This window comes from Chelonia mydas, chromosome 6 (assembly GCF_015237465.2).
Source record: "Chelonia mydas isolate rCheMyd1 chromosome 6, rCheMyd1.pri.v2, whole genome shotgun sequence".
NCBI classification, from domain to species: Eukaryota; Metazoa; Chordata; order Testudines; family Cheloniidae; genus Chelonia; species Chelonia mydas.
In genome coordinates this window covers 106,818,732-106,833,980 of record NC_051246.2, presented here as the reverse complement: position 1 = coordinate 106,833,980, position 15,249 = coordinate 106,818,732, and the positions used below count along the sequence as shown (strand labels likewise).

The 15,249-nt window shown below is 39.6% G+C and overlaps 1 protein-coding gene across 3 annotated transcripts in view; it reads right to left on the bottom strand.

Annotated features, from left to right (window-relative positions):
- PAPOLA (poly(A) polymerase alpha) overlaps nucleotides 1-15,249 on the bottom strand; it is a 96,214-nt gene that overhangs the window by 7,119 nt on the left and 73,846 nt on the right. For 2 of the 3 annotated variants that reach the window (XM_027827299.3, XM_043549085.1), the window contains exons 16-19: nucleotides 8,223-8,344; nucleotides 5,990-6,132; nucleotides 4,743-4,843; nucleotides 3,409-3,629 (exon numbers count right to left, since the gene is read on the bottom strand). In XM_027827299.3, the coding sequence (XP_027683100.1) occupies nucleotides 3,409-3,629; nucleotides 4,743-4,843; nucleotides 5,990-6,132; nucleotides 8,223-8,344 (587 nt within the window). The remainder of the gene's footprint in view (nucleotides 1-3,408; nucleotides 3,630-4,742; nucleotides 4,844-5,989; nucleotides 6,133-8,222; nucleotides 8,345-15,249) is intronic. The other variant, XM_027827300.3, reaches the window with a different exon arrangement.

Below are 15,249 nucleotides of genomic sequence, written 5' to 3'. Positions count from 1 at the left end.
GACAAGAAGAAAACTTTTAATGGAACTCAAGATAAACCAGTCACAAGCAGAATTTATACACACCAGTGGTAAAACTGTGTTTTTAAGGACAGAGTGTGGAATATGTTTAGTATGTGTGTTATTGTTTGGAGTATAACAAATGATCTAAGCAATTTCTGGCTTCAAACAATTTTGGTTTCACTACTGTTGATTTAGGATTCTGTGATTATCTAGGTCTCCATGCCCCTTCCTGAGAACATCTAGTCCACTCCATCACACTGAGGCAGGATTATGCATACCTAGACCGCCCCTGACAGATGTTTGTCTAGCCTGCTCTTAAAAACCTGTTATTATGAAGATTCTACAACCTCCCTTGGCAACCTGTTCCATTCCTTAACTATTCTTATAGCTAGAAAGTTTTTTCTAACATCTTACCTAACTCTTTCTTGCTGTAAATTAAGCCAATTACTTCTTGTCCTACCCTCAATGGACAAGGAGAACAATTAACCACTGTCCTTTTCATGACAATTTTTTACTTATTTGAAGACTTGTCTCCCCCTCAATCTTGCCTTCTCTAGACTAAACATGCCCAATTTTTTCAACCTTTCCTCCTGGGTCATGCTTCCTAAACCCTTTGTCATTTTTGTTGTACGCTAAACTCTCAGATTTGTCCACATCTTTCTTAAATTGTGGTGCACAAAACTGAACACAGTACTCCACTTGAGGCCTCACCAGTGCCAACTAGAGCAGAGCAATTACCTCCCGTGTCTTTCATAGGACACTCTTGTTAATACATCACTGAATGACATTTGCCCTTCTTGCATTAGCACATTGTTGACTCATGCAATTTGTGATCCACTCTATCCCCAGAACCTGTACTGTAGTATCACTGCCAAGCCAGCTATTTCCCACTTTGTATTTGTGCATTTAATTTTTCCTTCCTAGAGTGCAGTACTTTACACGTCTTTATTGAATTTCATCTTGTTGATTTCAGACCAAGTCTCCAATCTGCCAAGATCTTTTTGAGCTCTAATCCCATCCTCAAAAGTGCTTGTGATCCCTCCGCAGTTTGGTGACATCTGAAAATGTTTAAATGTACTCTTCACTCCATCTTCCAAATGGTCAACGAAAATATTGCCTAGTACCAGACTGAGAACAGACTCCTGCAAAACACCACTTGAAATGTCTTCCCTGTTTGACAGCAAACCATTGATAACTACTCTGAATATAGTTTTTCCTCTTGTGTACCCACCTTACAAAAATTTCATCTAGACCAGTGGTTCTCAGCCATGAGTTTGGGGCCCGTTGTGGGGCCGCAAGCAGGTTTCAAGGGCTCCTCCAAGCAGGGGCAGCATTAGACTCGCTGAAGCCAAAGCCTGAGCAACTTGGCTTCATGGGGGCCCCTGTGCCATAGAGCGCCAGGCAATTGCCCCGCTTGCCTAATGCTGATCCTGGCTTTTATATGCAGAAAGCCAGTTGTAGTGGCTCAGGTGGGCCGTAGAGTTTTTATAGCATGTTGGGGAAGCCTCAGAAAAAGGTTGAGAACCCCTGATCTAGACCACAATTCCCTAGTTTGCTTATGAGAATATCATGTGGGACTGTGTCAACAGCCTCATTAAAATCAAAATGTATCACATGTTCAGCTTCCCCTCACATCCACTAGGCCAGTAACTGTATCGAAGAAAGAAATTAGGGTGGTTTGGCAAGATTTGTTCTTGACAAATCACGTTGGCTATTACTTATCACCCTATTATCCTCTAAGTGCTTAGAAATTGATTGTTTAATCATTTGTTCTATCATCTTTCTAGATATGGAAGTTATGATGACTGGTCTGTACTTCCTTGGGTCTTCCTTTCTCTTCTTTACAATGTAATCTCCCCATAAAACAAATGTCTGAGATGCAGTATAGATAATACATTCAGTCACAGACTAGAGAGAGGTTTAAGGTTCTAACCCAAGCCATCAAGGCTAACGAACACTATACCCCAATGGAAAGGTTTAATTCTCCACTTTCAGTGGGGGTACAGAATTTGCTCCTAGGCCTGGAAAGTCTCAAGCCATCAGACCTGAAATTTCTGAAGTTCTTTCCCAAGATCCTGTATAATTAGAATCATGGTAAAGGCAGTCTGATTAACAGGTAGAGGGAGATCAAACACTGTTGATACTTCTTCCTCAAATAAGTAAAATGTTTGAAAAACATTTTCTGTAGAACATGTCTCATATCTAGCATGTGTGAAGGTATGGTATAAAGAGATTTATTAGCAATTGCATGGGATAACTTCACTCATAGCTTTGACACTTGTAAGTAATGGGGACACCCCAAACCTATGTAGGTAACACCTTTAACATACAAATGTATTCTACTGACAAAATAAATTATTCAGTTATATTTGGTGCCCTTTGCCATAGCGTTGAAGCCCCATGCAAAGTTTAAAAAAAAAAGACTTTAAAATGAGTGAAATCTTGCACAAAATTATCCCATTTAAATTTCTTTTGTCCTTAAATATTTATTCTCTTACACCGAGATTTTCAAAAGAGCCAAGCAGGTATAGGCATCCGAATCTCACTGAAATGCAGCGCTGTCTAACTCTCTTAGGCTCTTTTGAAAAATCTCTGCCTTAATTCTTAAAATAGGCAGCAAACACGACGTTAAAACTATTGATAACTGCACTCCTAAAAATTTAGAAAGTGTGTGTCTTACTTTGGAAACAGAAGAAGTGTGTTTGTTCATGCATTCATAAGTACATTTTAACCTACTGATTTAACAATTAAGAATAATGGTCAATAAAAGTGATAGTTGCATTGCAAAGTTCAGTTTATTGTTTAACTTTAAACAAAGTAATTAAGGAAGAAAATTACTTGGAACTTTTGTAGGTAATTCCTTTTCTGTCAATGTTGTTTATCTTTTAAAAAAAAGATTGTTGAACTATTTTCTGTTTATCAAATTCCAGAAATAAGCTAAATACATTTTGACTGATCATATAAAGCCTGTATAATGGGTAATAAAAAACGAACTCAAGCTCTGTGCATGCTTTTAAGTTATCACATAATTCAAAACTGCAACTCACTATTGACAAGCGCAAAATGCAGGGCCAGATTCAACTGATTAAACTTGATTACCTTCTATCCTTTACCCTGGGTTCTGTTTTTATTGTGAAGTGCCTTGAAATACATTCGCGTAAAGTACATGTATGAAACAAGTTCTTAAAGTTCATTTAACACTAATATCATAAAGATGACCTACCGCTACTTAACAGAACTGATTTATTTTACATGTACTTATTAAGGGTTATCCAGCCAGAGCAGAAAGACACACACAATTTAACAAGATCTCTCACTGCAGTACCACATGTATCAACTCTCTGAGCTGGCAACAATACTACTAATATTTCTTTTGCGTGGATACAATTACGATCAAGGATAAAATACCTCTTCTGTTTTTATTTTCTTAGGAGACTCTTCTTTATGAGGGGAAGATGTCCTCTTCACCCCTACGACAGGGCTAGGTATTTTTGTTGCTGTGTTCCCTGATGGTCTTGGTGATTGGTTTGCCAGACGTGTTGAGGAAACAACTCTAGAGATGGTAGGCTTTGGTGGTGGAGAAATGGCTGGCTGTGTGGCAGTTTGAGGAATGCTTTCACTTGACGTACCTATGAAATAAATAGGATACATTTTAAAATAGTTTCAACATTTACATTTAATGTTCACATCAGTTCCACAGTAGTTTGTTTTCTGTATCTGACCCCACTGGCACTGAGTGAGTGGAACAAATAGCTTGGTTCCAGAGCATCAGATTTGGAACACAGACTACCTGAAACCACAGGTTTAAAATCAAAGAATAATTAAAACTTGGACTTTATCAGTCTAACTAGATAAATTGAACATCCTGCAGTTTACTGTATCTGTGTTTGGAGAAAACCTTAAAGGAGACTGGAAGGTCTCTGTTGTGTAAGAACATTAAGAGTAGGCATTCATGAGAAAAAAAATGCCCCTGTCTCTCAGTGTGGTATCACATACAGTGAACTAATTAGCTGCCTCACTCTGATAACCAAAGATGGTTGCACATATGCAGTTGGTGTAGCCCTCTGGGCATCTTTAGAATGACAAGCTAAATATAAAATTATAATAGCGATTGCTCATCAGCATGATTGGGTCACACCACATAGCTGACTGAGATGCGTGAATTAGCAAATCGGGACTGTTCTTGTTTAAATCTTTTTCCAAAATCCAGAGTAGTGTCACCCTGACCATCTCTAGCACTGGCTAAAGACAAGGTTGCTTACATTGGAGGCAATTGTGATTTATGACACAGGACAAAGTGGTGAAGACAAGTCATCCTCATTCAAGTTTTAATTGTACTAGGGAGCAGAAGTATCCAAGAAAGTGGCACTATGAGGGCTTTAGCCAGTACCTAGTCACACTCTCCTTCATTGGCCTAACTGGGAGCACTGCCATCATCTATACTCTGTTTGCCCTGAGCAAACCTGTGTCGCTATTATGAACAGCAAACATGAATATCCATTTTTAGAGGATTTGCAACTGACATAAATGTAGATTACTGAAATTCTAGTATATTATGGCTATTTTGATAAGTATATCAAAATATCCTGAATCCTACAGGACATGGTTAATGTGTAAATCAGTTCAATGAGATAAGGCTACAACATGCAGTAAATTTAAATCTTCCAAATAACAATGATACATCTTTAGTAAAATACTCTCTAGAAATCAATGCTAACAATATAGTATGTAATTTTCCCTACCCCCTGAGCTTTCACTGGAAATGGTTGGTGGCACAGTGACTTCAGAAGCCTGTATGTTGATCACAGATGCTGCTGTTACAGTTGGAGCAGGACTGCTTCTGCTAAAACATGAAAAAGGAAAAATGGATAACACTGAAAATTAAAATATGCATATGATATCAAACTGTTTGCCTTTCATCACATATCATCAGCATTGCCAGAGACTTGCATTGATGTGATTTAGCCAATAGCATCAACACAACAATGTTAGAAAAGGCCAAATTATATCATTGCAATTTTATGAAATATAATGTGAAGATAAGCAAAAGAGTGTTAGTAACATTACTGTTATAAACCTGCACTATGTGAAATACTACAGGAGAAGATTAATTTTATATGAAATAATCCAAGTTTCAATAAAGTTTTTAAAGCTATTTGAAAGGGAAAAAGAAAAAACTCATGTCCTTCAATTTTTTTAAAAAAAATCTATAATCCCCTTTACCTTTACAATAGAGCAAGCCAAACTGAGAAGGCTGGCACGATAAGCATGTGTTAATATCCCATAATATCACATGCACATCATCACTATAAACTCAGTCCATGGATTGCCTAATCAAGAAATTGGGAATTAACAGGATTGCAACCTTGGTTTTGGCATTATAATAGATTTTGCTATATCAAAAAGGATGGGGGCATGATGTGTTAAAAACCAAAATTTAGGCTAGATTAGATTTCAGCCCTGAAAACCATGATAGTATGCTTAACTGTACACTTGCTTTCTTTTTTTTCCTTCAAGAAAAGTGCTCAGTAATGTAAAAATCCTGAGAATAGTTTAATAAACGAGAATGATTAAAGAGCAGCTGTCATAGGCATTAAGAAAAGCTAGCTACTTTTTTTTCTACAATACTCAATGTTTTATCATTCAATTTGTATATTGCATAGCTGTAGAGAGTCCACATTATCATCAGATACTTTGCATATTAACATAAAAATATGGAAGTGACCATTTTGTCAAACAAAGCAATCAACAGACTGGAAAAGAGTGTATCATTAGTAATGGAATCTAACAGAGCAAATGAAAAAGCATTTTATTAGCTGTAGACAACGAAGACATAGTACAGTGATCTCCCCCCACCCCCAAAGTTAAGTTTAAGATAAATGATAATATGCCCTCTTGCAATATACACAGTAAACACACGTTCTCTAATACATGTAACTTTTAGAGGATCATAAACTCGAATAGCGAAGGTTAAGATTAAAATAATTACCCCTGAGAGCTTCCAGAACTGTTCAATGGACTTGTCTTCATAGCACTAGTAGGAGAAGGCACAGACGTGCTGTTATCACTGTCCATAGATAAGTCTAAGCTGCTGTCATTCAGGACTGTCAGTCTGACCCCTTCTGTTGAATGCTACAACCAATCAGACAATAAATCACAGGTGTTACTTATCCCATTAAGGACTGAGAATCAGTTGAAAGTCAATGAAGCAATATTTCAATTATACTGATAATTCTGTGAAAATTAATTACTGAGCTCAAATTGATATCTCAAAAAATTTAAGGTTAATTGTCTTGATATCAGTTGCATAGGTAAAGAGCATTTTTAGAGAAAAATAGCACTGATAAGTTCTAGAAGGCACACCAAAGCAGCAAACCAAACCAACTACATTGAGTGGCTTCAACCTCAAATACAAAGGCTTCTGAAAGTCACACAAAATAGAGACGTGCAGAGTTTTCTACATACAAAGGTTCTACTGGCCTGCTACCGGAACCACTTAATTCCTATGTTCAAAATTAAGGCCAGAATTTGAATGATCCATCATTTGCACCCAGATAATGTAGCATACAAGACCAATTTCTCCTGTACTACTTGTGTACCTAGAATTCCAGCTTCATTTCAAGTTTATTTGATTTTGTGGAATAATAATCTCTCAGTTTCAATCAATACAAGTGTACAGTCTCAAGAACTCAAAGAAATAAGGTAGCTGACCTAGTGGTTTTCCAGACCACTGGGTCATTTTTATCTATCATCAGTCCTCATGCTGATCACCAAGTTTCTGTTCATACTCCAGAACTGCCTAATTAGATGCATTGAGTGAGGTTTATATTTTCCTCTGAAGCAGCCAGCACTGGCTAATGTTGGAGACAAGATACCAACCAACTAGATTCCTACTGGATTTGTTTCAGTCTACCATGTGCAAACTTTGCTACACAATTTAGAGACATTTTTAAATGGTGACAATGGCTTTAAAAGGATACTAATATTATATTGAGCTATTTATATGAATGCAGACAAGAGTACAGCAATACATAACCATGACATGCATGTTTCCAAAAAGAAACTTCTTTTTACAAGTCAGCTTTCATATATGATTGCTCTCAGACTACATTCAAAGAGTGAGGCAGGGACTTTTTGCATTAGTTACTTGGCCCATAAACACTCTTTCCTGTTGCAATTAATCATGCTCAAACTAACCAAATAGCTTGATCTTAAATTACTGCTGCCCTTCATGAAATCCTGTTTTGCAGGCTGCCCTTCTTCTCACATATGATCACATAGGCCTGCCATGCATTTAAGGGGAAAACAACTTTAGACAGAAAACAGCCTCTTACTAAAAATTTGCTGTATAAGTGTAGCAGCCAATTTTTGAGATTCATTCACTGTCATTTAAATCTTTCCCATCTAGGAGTAAAAGGTTATATCTAAGACAAAAAAAAAACTGTCAAGTGGAGATCTTTTCAAGTTTTAGGCCACAGCATATAGTCAGTCACATTAACTGTTAAAAGCATTCTCTAACCCACATCTTTAGTTATACGAGCAAATGTGTGTGTTATTAGCTACAAACGGCAGCAGCAAAGCGTTCAACATTCTACTGAGTCATAAGAGAGGTCATACAATTTCTTTAGTAATTTTATGGCCTACACACAATCTCAAAACTATTAGTACAACAGGGAGAAGTTAGAAAACAAACCAAATTCTTAAATTTGTGTGCACCAGATAATCTTTGTTAATCATGGAAGTGCTGCGTTGTACATATTTCCCTAATTTGGCTTCCAAATTACACTAGCAAAATAGCTTTGAGTTCGCTAAATTAATCAGACTTAAAAATCTGTTTAGTCTAGTATTTCCAACAAAAATCATCATGTCATACCTGCATGATTTCAAGGAGAAGAGATGAAATCAGAAGCAGATACTTCCAGGAGGTAGGAAGAAAGGCATGCATGAAACGTATGTACAAATAATTCAGTATTAACTCATTGGTATTGATGCAACCGGGAACTATCAATGTTAGGACCAATAGATTTTGCATATCAAGATATCAGTACCATTGTACCAGATAGGTTAGAAAGTTTGTGTAGGTTACACAGGTAAAACTGTCCTTTTAAAATGGGTTTTAGTTATTTTGTTAGCACACCAAAGACCTTTGGGAATCACTAAATTATAATGTAATTAATTATATTATAACATTAGTTATGTTTGTCAGTAATTTGTAGGTTTACCTTTTTCTTTTTCTGAAGCACATGATTAGGTAGCAGTTGATGAAGTTGCTTTCGTTTTACATGCATTGCAGCAATTTTCATATCCATCTCAAACATCTTGCTGTTTATTGCTTGCCTATAAACTACACAATTAGAAGAAGATGACACATTGAAACATTGTGGAAAATGCAGTTACTTGCCCTCGAAGAAAGGACTGACATTCCAGAGTATTATTCAACAAGAAGGCTAATATTTCCTCAGTCTTGAGAAAAAACCAACAGCCCTTCCTCCTGAACTGACAATTGCATCACATCTGAGAAGAAAGTAAAGTATTTGAGTTTGCTTATATTTTAAAAAAGGAAAATCCATTAAAACGTAAATTTCCTCTCTGAAATATGGGACTGAAAAAGTATTTTAAAAGTATGTGAGCCCTGCACTGTATTTATGAAAGAATAAATTCAAAGATGGAACCAAGCAGAGTCAAGAGGTTTCTTGTCTAACTTGATATAAATTAAAGTTAAGACATTTATTTAGCTCTCAGTGGCAGAGATTATCTTTTTGTTATTGTGTTTGTATCAGTGCCTGACACTGACTGGCCTTGATACATGATCGGGGCCATTAGGTGCTGCTGTGATTATTGGGCCTAAAAATTTACCCTAATTGTAAGTTCAACTGTAAAAGTATGTCGAAGTTCATAAGATGTCACAATAATAAATTTTTGCCTGCTTGGGAATTAACCTTGGAAAACAGGTCAAACTGTTTTCAGTAATGAATGCTATGAACAAGTGCAAAAAAAACCAGACTGAATTAGTCCAAACAAAAAGAGGCCTACTGACATGATTCAAGGACTGTGCCGAGGTTGAACTTAAAAACAAGAGATATCAGTCCTGAAATTAATGGACCAAAATTGTTATAGCAGATAGTAGGTCTAATTGATGGACAAAATAATGAAGGGATGAACTACGACACCAACTTTTTTTAAGAATCTCAAAAGAGTCAAGAGACATTTCCCCCCCAAAAGAGTCTCATCCCAGCTCTCTCATCTTGTCCCATCTCCTCAATGCACCTCATCTTCCCCAACCCCAAGACAGAGGGAGCACACCTGACAGAAGGATTCATTCCTGAGGAAGAAGGCTGTGTTTGGGCAGCCCCCTTACACTGGTATGAAAGGTGTTAACAAGCCCTACGGAGGCTGTGCAGGAAGCAGCCAATAAAAGAGAGGCTCTGAGAAGCTGCCAAATCAGGGTCCAGCAGGCTCATACTGCAGGCAGAAGAAAGCTAGTACCCTAGACAGAGCAGTACTGGGCAGGAACAGGGAAGCCAGAGGAAGCTCCTGCGTGCTTGCTAGGACTGGTATGCTGAGGCCTTGAGGCAAGGGTGAAGAAGGTGCTGGGACTGTGGGAAAGCGGTTCAGGGAAATGTACCGAAGAGTTGGAGGGGATGCGGTACAGGGTGCCCCCTACAAGGTCCTGGGCCTGGGACCCGGAGTAGTGGGCAGGCCTGGGTATTCCCCCCCCCCCCGCCCCCCACCACTCAGTATATTTTCTGAAGTATACCCAAACCAGGGTCTTAAACTTGATATCCTCTCTCTACTCTTCCAATCATCTACCTTACTGACTGTCCATCCTAAGCATTCAATAAGGGAAGAGTCCTGTAGAACAATACTGTGACCATGTAATTAAAGTTTTTAAAATGGATATTTATAAAGGGGCTGAATTAAAGTTGCATATTGAGGGGGATGGCTGTTGTGCTCCACTAATTCTTGGCTGTGGAGAAGCCCATAAGCTGTTGTGTAAGAATGGCTCTAATGTATACAGCCTATCTTATTCCAAGGGCTGCACTGGTCCCTGAAGTAGCCCAGATTCTAGGAGGCACAAAGTTTGCCTACAGCCATTTGCAACGCCCCCTCCCCCCGAGATGAACAGAATCTGGATTCTATTCAGTTTTACTAGAAGTGAACTTTTGCAACCCTGCTGTTACCTCATCTATTCAAAGAATTGGAAGGAATAACATTTTCCTGCCTCTAGATTAAGGGTATTACGTCTTGCATAACAGGCGTTCAGAAGTGCACTGAATTACTAACACCAGTCAGTGGAAGAGAGACTAGAACTAGATAAGTTCATGGAGGATAGGTCCATCAATGGCTATTAGCCAGGATGGACAGGGATGGTGTCCCTAGCCTCTGTTTGCCAGAAGCTGGGAATGGGAGACAGAGGATGGATCACCTGACGATTACCTGTTCGGTTCATTCCCTCTGGGGCACCTGGCACTGTCGGAAGACAGGATACTGGGCTAGATGGACCTTTGGTCTGACCCAGTATGGCCATTCTTATGTCCTCCACTGATCAAAGCAGATAAACACAAGTGGGAGCAGTTAATGAAGAGAGGGAACTGCAAAGATGTACTGCTCTCCCAAACCTGGGAGAAGGGGAGGAGCTCTTTCTCTGTTTTTAGTAGAGGAGGCAGAACTGAGCTCCTCTTTACTTTAATATATGCCTTCTCTTAGGCTAATCTTTCACCTAGGTAAAGGTGTGATTGCAGCAGTTGCTGCTACTGTTGCTTCATCATCCTGTCCATAAGGATCTCTAGCTGTGCTAAGGAACATGCATAATGAGGCTGGCACTAGCAAAATTCACTGGGGTGGAGCATGCTCAGTGCAGATGGAATCTTCAGAGGTTCAGCAGAAGTCACTAACAAGCTGGGAGCATATGCAAATAGCAATTTTTAGTTGCTTATAACATGGTCAAATGTAGGTGTATTTTCACAGGAAAAGCAAAAAGGACCTCCCCTGACACCACAACTATGTCCCTAACAAATTTCAATTCCAAATCCTGAGCTCTTCAAATAATATTTTATATATATTGAACACCACAAAACATACCTATTTCCCTCTAACCTCATTCCTGGAAACAGCTGAACTCTAAGTTTAAGCAAAAAGAGGCAGAGAGCAAGCATAGAAAGTTTCAGCAAAAATGGTTGTGTGGCAAAGTTATAAGCAACCAAAGACAGTGGTTTATAACAAAATGTCACACAATCTTAACATTAGGCTCAATAATGATGATGTCGGCCGGGGAAGGATTTGATGATACCCTTAGATTCCTGGGTGAATTGTGGTGTGAGATAGTCTTTGGGTAGTTTATAGCAGGTGGTGTTGGAGTGTTGTTGTTTGGCCTCATTAATGTAATCATCATGGTTGAGAACTATGAAGGCACCTCCTTTGTCTGCTGGTTTGATCACTAGCTGGTGGTTGATTTCAGGGACTCCTCTCAGCAGTGGAGCGATTGTGCCAGATGTGATATTTGTTAAGGATTTCACTGTTGATTTTTTTCCCCTGAAGTAATCAACGTAATGATCAAATGTGTGGCTTTTTCCACTGTGGGGTGTCCACTAAAATGATTCTTTTTTCTTATGATTGTTGGTGGAGACGTGGTAGTTGTGGGTGGCATATTCATTGTTGTGAAAGAATTCTTTGATGCAGAGCTGGTAAAAGAATCTTCTAGTTCTCCACCTGTTAGTATGGTATCAGGTTCTGTGCAGCAGTTCAATACCTGGGAGAGTACAGATAATTCAGTTCTGGTTAGGAGTAGTCTTGACAAATTGATGATGCTGGGGTGTGTGCAGTGTCCATGTGGTAAGGTCCTTGTGCCATGGTTTCTCCCGGCGATGGTGTTCTGGGAGTTGTGGTAGTTACGTCCACTTTTTGGTTCTGGGTTGGATGGCTGTCAGATTTTGTTTTGTTTTAAATAGTTGTTTTGGGTTTCTTGTATGATCTCCAGGTAGGTTTCCTGATTTTTTCCTTCCAGTGCATGGAACTTTGTGACGACTTCTTGTCTGAGGTGGCTCCCTTTTTGAGAACTTGAGGGACAGAAAATAGTTCCTCGGTTTTTCTGAAGTCCTCCTTCACAGCTGTTTGGCATATATGGAGTTGTATGTAGTGATCAGAAAGTTAGAGAGGGTGAGTCTTCGGGGGATGTTTTATTTCTTGCTTTTGCTCAGGAAGCAGATGTTACTGTTAAGTTTTTCCTCCTTTTTTCTTCATGTTGTGGAGTTGCCATTTCAGATGGCAAAATACGATGTCCTCCATTGTTTGCAGTTTTGTTGTACCCACGTTGGTCACAGGATATTAAAAAAACAAGGTGGGTGAAGTAATACTAATACCTTTTTATTGGACCAACTTCTATTGGGGAAAGAGACAAGCTTTCAAGCTACACAGAGTTCTTCCCGTTTGGGAAAGGTACGCAGCAAGTCACAGGTAAATACTAGGTGGAACAGATTGTTTCCCAGTAAGTAGTTTACACGTTTTGTAACAGACCATTGAAGTGGCCAGTTAACACCTCTACAGTCATAGGACAAAAACCGGAAGTTAAGCGGGTTAAGGACTGTTGTAATAAGACATTAATCCTGTCTCTTTATTAAGACCATGATTTTTAGTGTCTAGCAAAGTTATAAATTTAAGCACCCAACTTCATCTTTTGAAGGTATTGTGCAGGTTTCCTTTGAGATGACTGAGATATAAAGATATATCAGATATAAAGTGATTGTTCTGTGAAACGTGTGTGCCCACAGGTGATACAGTATTTCCAAATTGTTCATTTACTTTGAAAATGTTCTTTTTGTAGTGGCTCATATCAGCAAAATATTTTTACTTCCGAACTCCAGATTTGTTCGGTTTGCTTTGTTGAGTGCCATTTAATATTTTTTTTTTTGGGGGGGGGGGGGGGGGGGGGGGGGGGGGGGGAGGAGGAAGGGGATGGCAGCTAATGGTAGATTGATAAAAGTTTATACAAACATATATAGAGTGATGTTTAAACAAGTATAAATATCTGCAAACAGCACGATTTATAAAAAAAATCCTATTAGTAGCACCAGGCAGCTGGCATGAGGTAGAGAGGTTTTGGGCGGGTGCATGGTGGGTGCTGGCAAAGGAGATAGACTGATGAATGGGAGCACTGGTAGGAAACCGGGAGAAAAAAAACAAGTCAAGAAGCACGAGTTCACAGCATAGGAGAGCATGGAGCCATTCTCCCTAGTCTGACAATGGGGGAAGGGGCAAAGGTTATGGAAAGTATACTAGAGTCTTTTCTATAATAGAAATTTAAGAGTTTGAAGCTGTACATCCAGAAAATATGCAAATGCTTAAAATTTTACAGATGGATATAAAACTATCTCCTCCACCCCAAATAGATACAATTCCCATCCTCTCATGGGCTTGTTGAAGTCTGCAGGAGTGGCCCCCTGCTTCAGTGAGCCTCACTGTGTATTTGCAAGGGTAGCACTTTTACAGTTAAAGTGCAGCTTGCAGAGCCCTCCATGCCCCCCCACCCCATTCTCTGCCTACCTGACTTGGGGTGAGAGTGGAAGCTCGGGGCTTCTCCCCTACAGCAGGAAGGTGAGGCTAGGGGCTTCTACTCAATAGGGAGGAGGGGGTCTCAGGGCTGAAGCCCTGGCAGGTGCCTCCCACAGGGCAGAATTCTCTAGCCCCACCACCCCGCTGCAATGCAGGAGCTCCGCAGGGCTGAAGACCTAACCCTGACAGGCATGCCCAGCTCTTGAACTTCTGAAGATTATTGTATGTGGCTCAGAGGGTCAGTAAGTTTGGCCTGGTGTATTGGAAGAGGGGTCTCCTTCTGCAGACCTTAATGAAAACCTAATTTAAACTTCTGGTGCTCCTTCAAAAGACAAAGGAAACACCACAAACGAAAAAATATTCTAAAAAATAGTTAAGCTTGAGAGTATATTATATTATTGTCCAGCTAAAAGCCCTCCCAAATTACACTTTGACAAGGAGTCTATAGCTTCACAAAAGAATAGCAGAAGGCATGGTAATTAACAGTTTAAGGATCCAGTATAGTAGGATTTACATCCACTTTATGATTCATCACCATCTCCCCATCTGACTTAAAAAGTTACCTAACTTTAATCTTTCACCCTTATATTTGCAAAAATATAGGCAAAGTTCAAAACATTACATCACTGAGAGATTAAATCACATTTTCCACTCAAAGCACTTCCCCCGCCCCCAAGTATAATGCCACACTATCACACTACAACTAAACTGTGAGATGCAATACAATTAATTAAATGTACAAATTTACAAGCTCTATACGCACACATGTAACTTAACACCATATAATCTTTATATTTGAGATCTTTCAATTTCATGAACATTGTACTCTACCAAAACAGACTATAAAGAAATAAAGGAAAGCTAAGAAAAAAATGGTTACCTACTTTTCATAACTGTTGTTCTTGGAGATGTTCTTGCTCATGTAGATTCCATTCTAGGTGTGTATACACCCACGTGCACAGATGGAGACTTTTGCCTTAGTGGCATCCGTAGGTTTGGCTGTGACGCCCCCTTGAGTGTCGCACTCATGCTCCAGTACATCAGGTGCCGTTGGCCCTATGCCCTCTCAGCTCCTTCTTACTGCCCGCGGTGGCTGGTGGGCACACCTCTCTCCCTTGCTTTGTAAATGGTCAGCAGTTTCTTTCCCTCTTGAACTTCATGCCAGGTGTAAATAGTTTTGTTTTATTGTAGATTAGTTAGTAAGTAGCTGTTAAGTATTGTATTTAGTCAGTTAACATTGTCTCAGGCTTTCTGGGTAAGCACATAGTGAGACATGAACGTATGGATGGATGACCAGGTGGCGGTCCTGCAGATATTCTGAATTGGCACACGGGCCAGGAAGGCCACCACCGAAGCTTGCATTCTAGTTGAGTGGGTGGTTACAATCGCCGGTGGGGGCATCTTTGCTTGATCATAGCAGAATTGGATGCAGGCAGTGATCCAAGATGAGATTCTCTGGGTGGACACTGCACGACCTTTCATTCTATCTGCTACCACGAGGAACAACGGCGGCGACTTGCGAAATGGCTTGGCTCTCTCTATGTAGGAGGTTAGCGCTCTCCTGACGTTCCTCCTCAGACCTATGAAGCTTTGGGAAGAAGACAGGTAAAAACATGTCCTGGCTCATGTGAAATTGCGAAACCACCTTGGGCAAGAAAGCCGGATGTGTCCACAGCTGGACCTTTATTGATGAAAGGGACA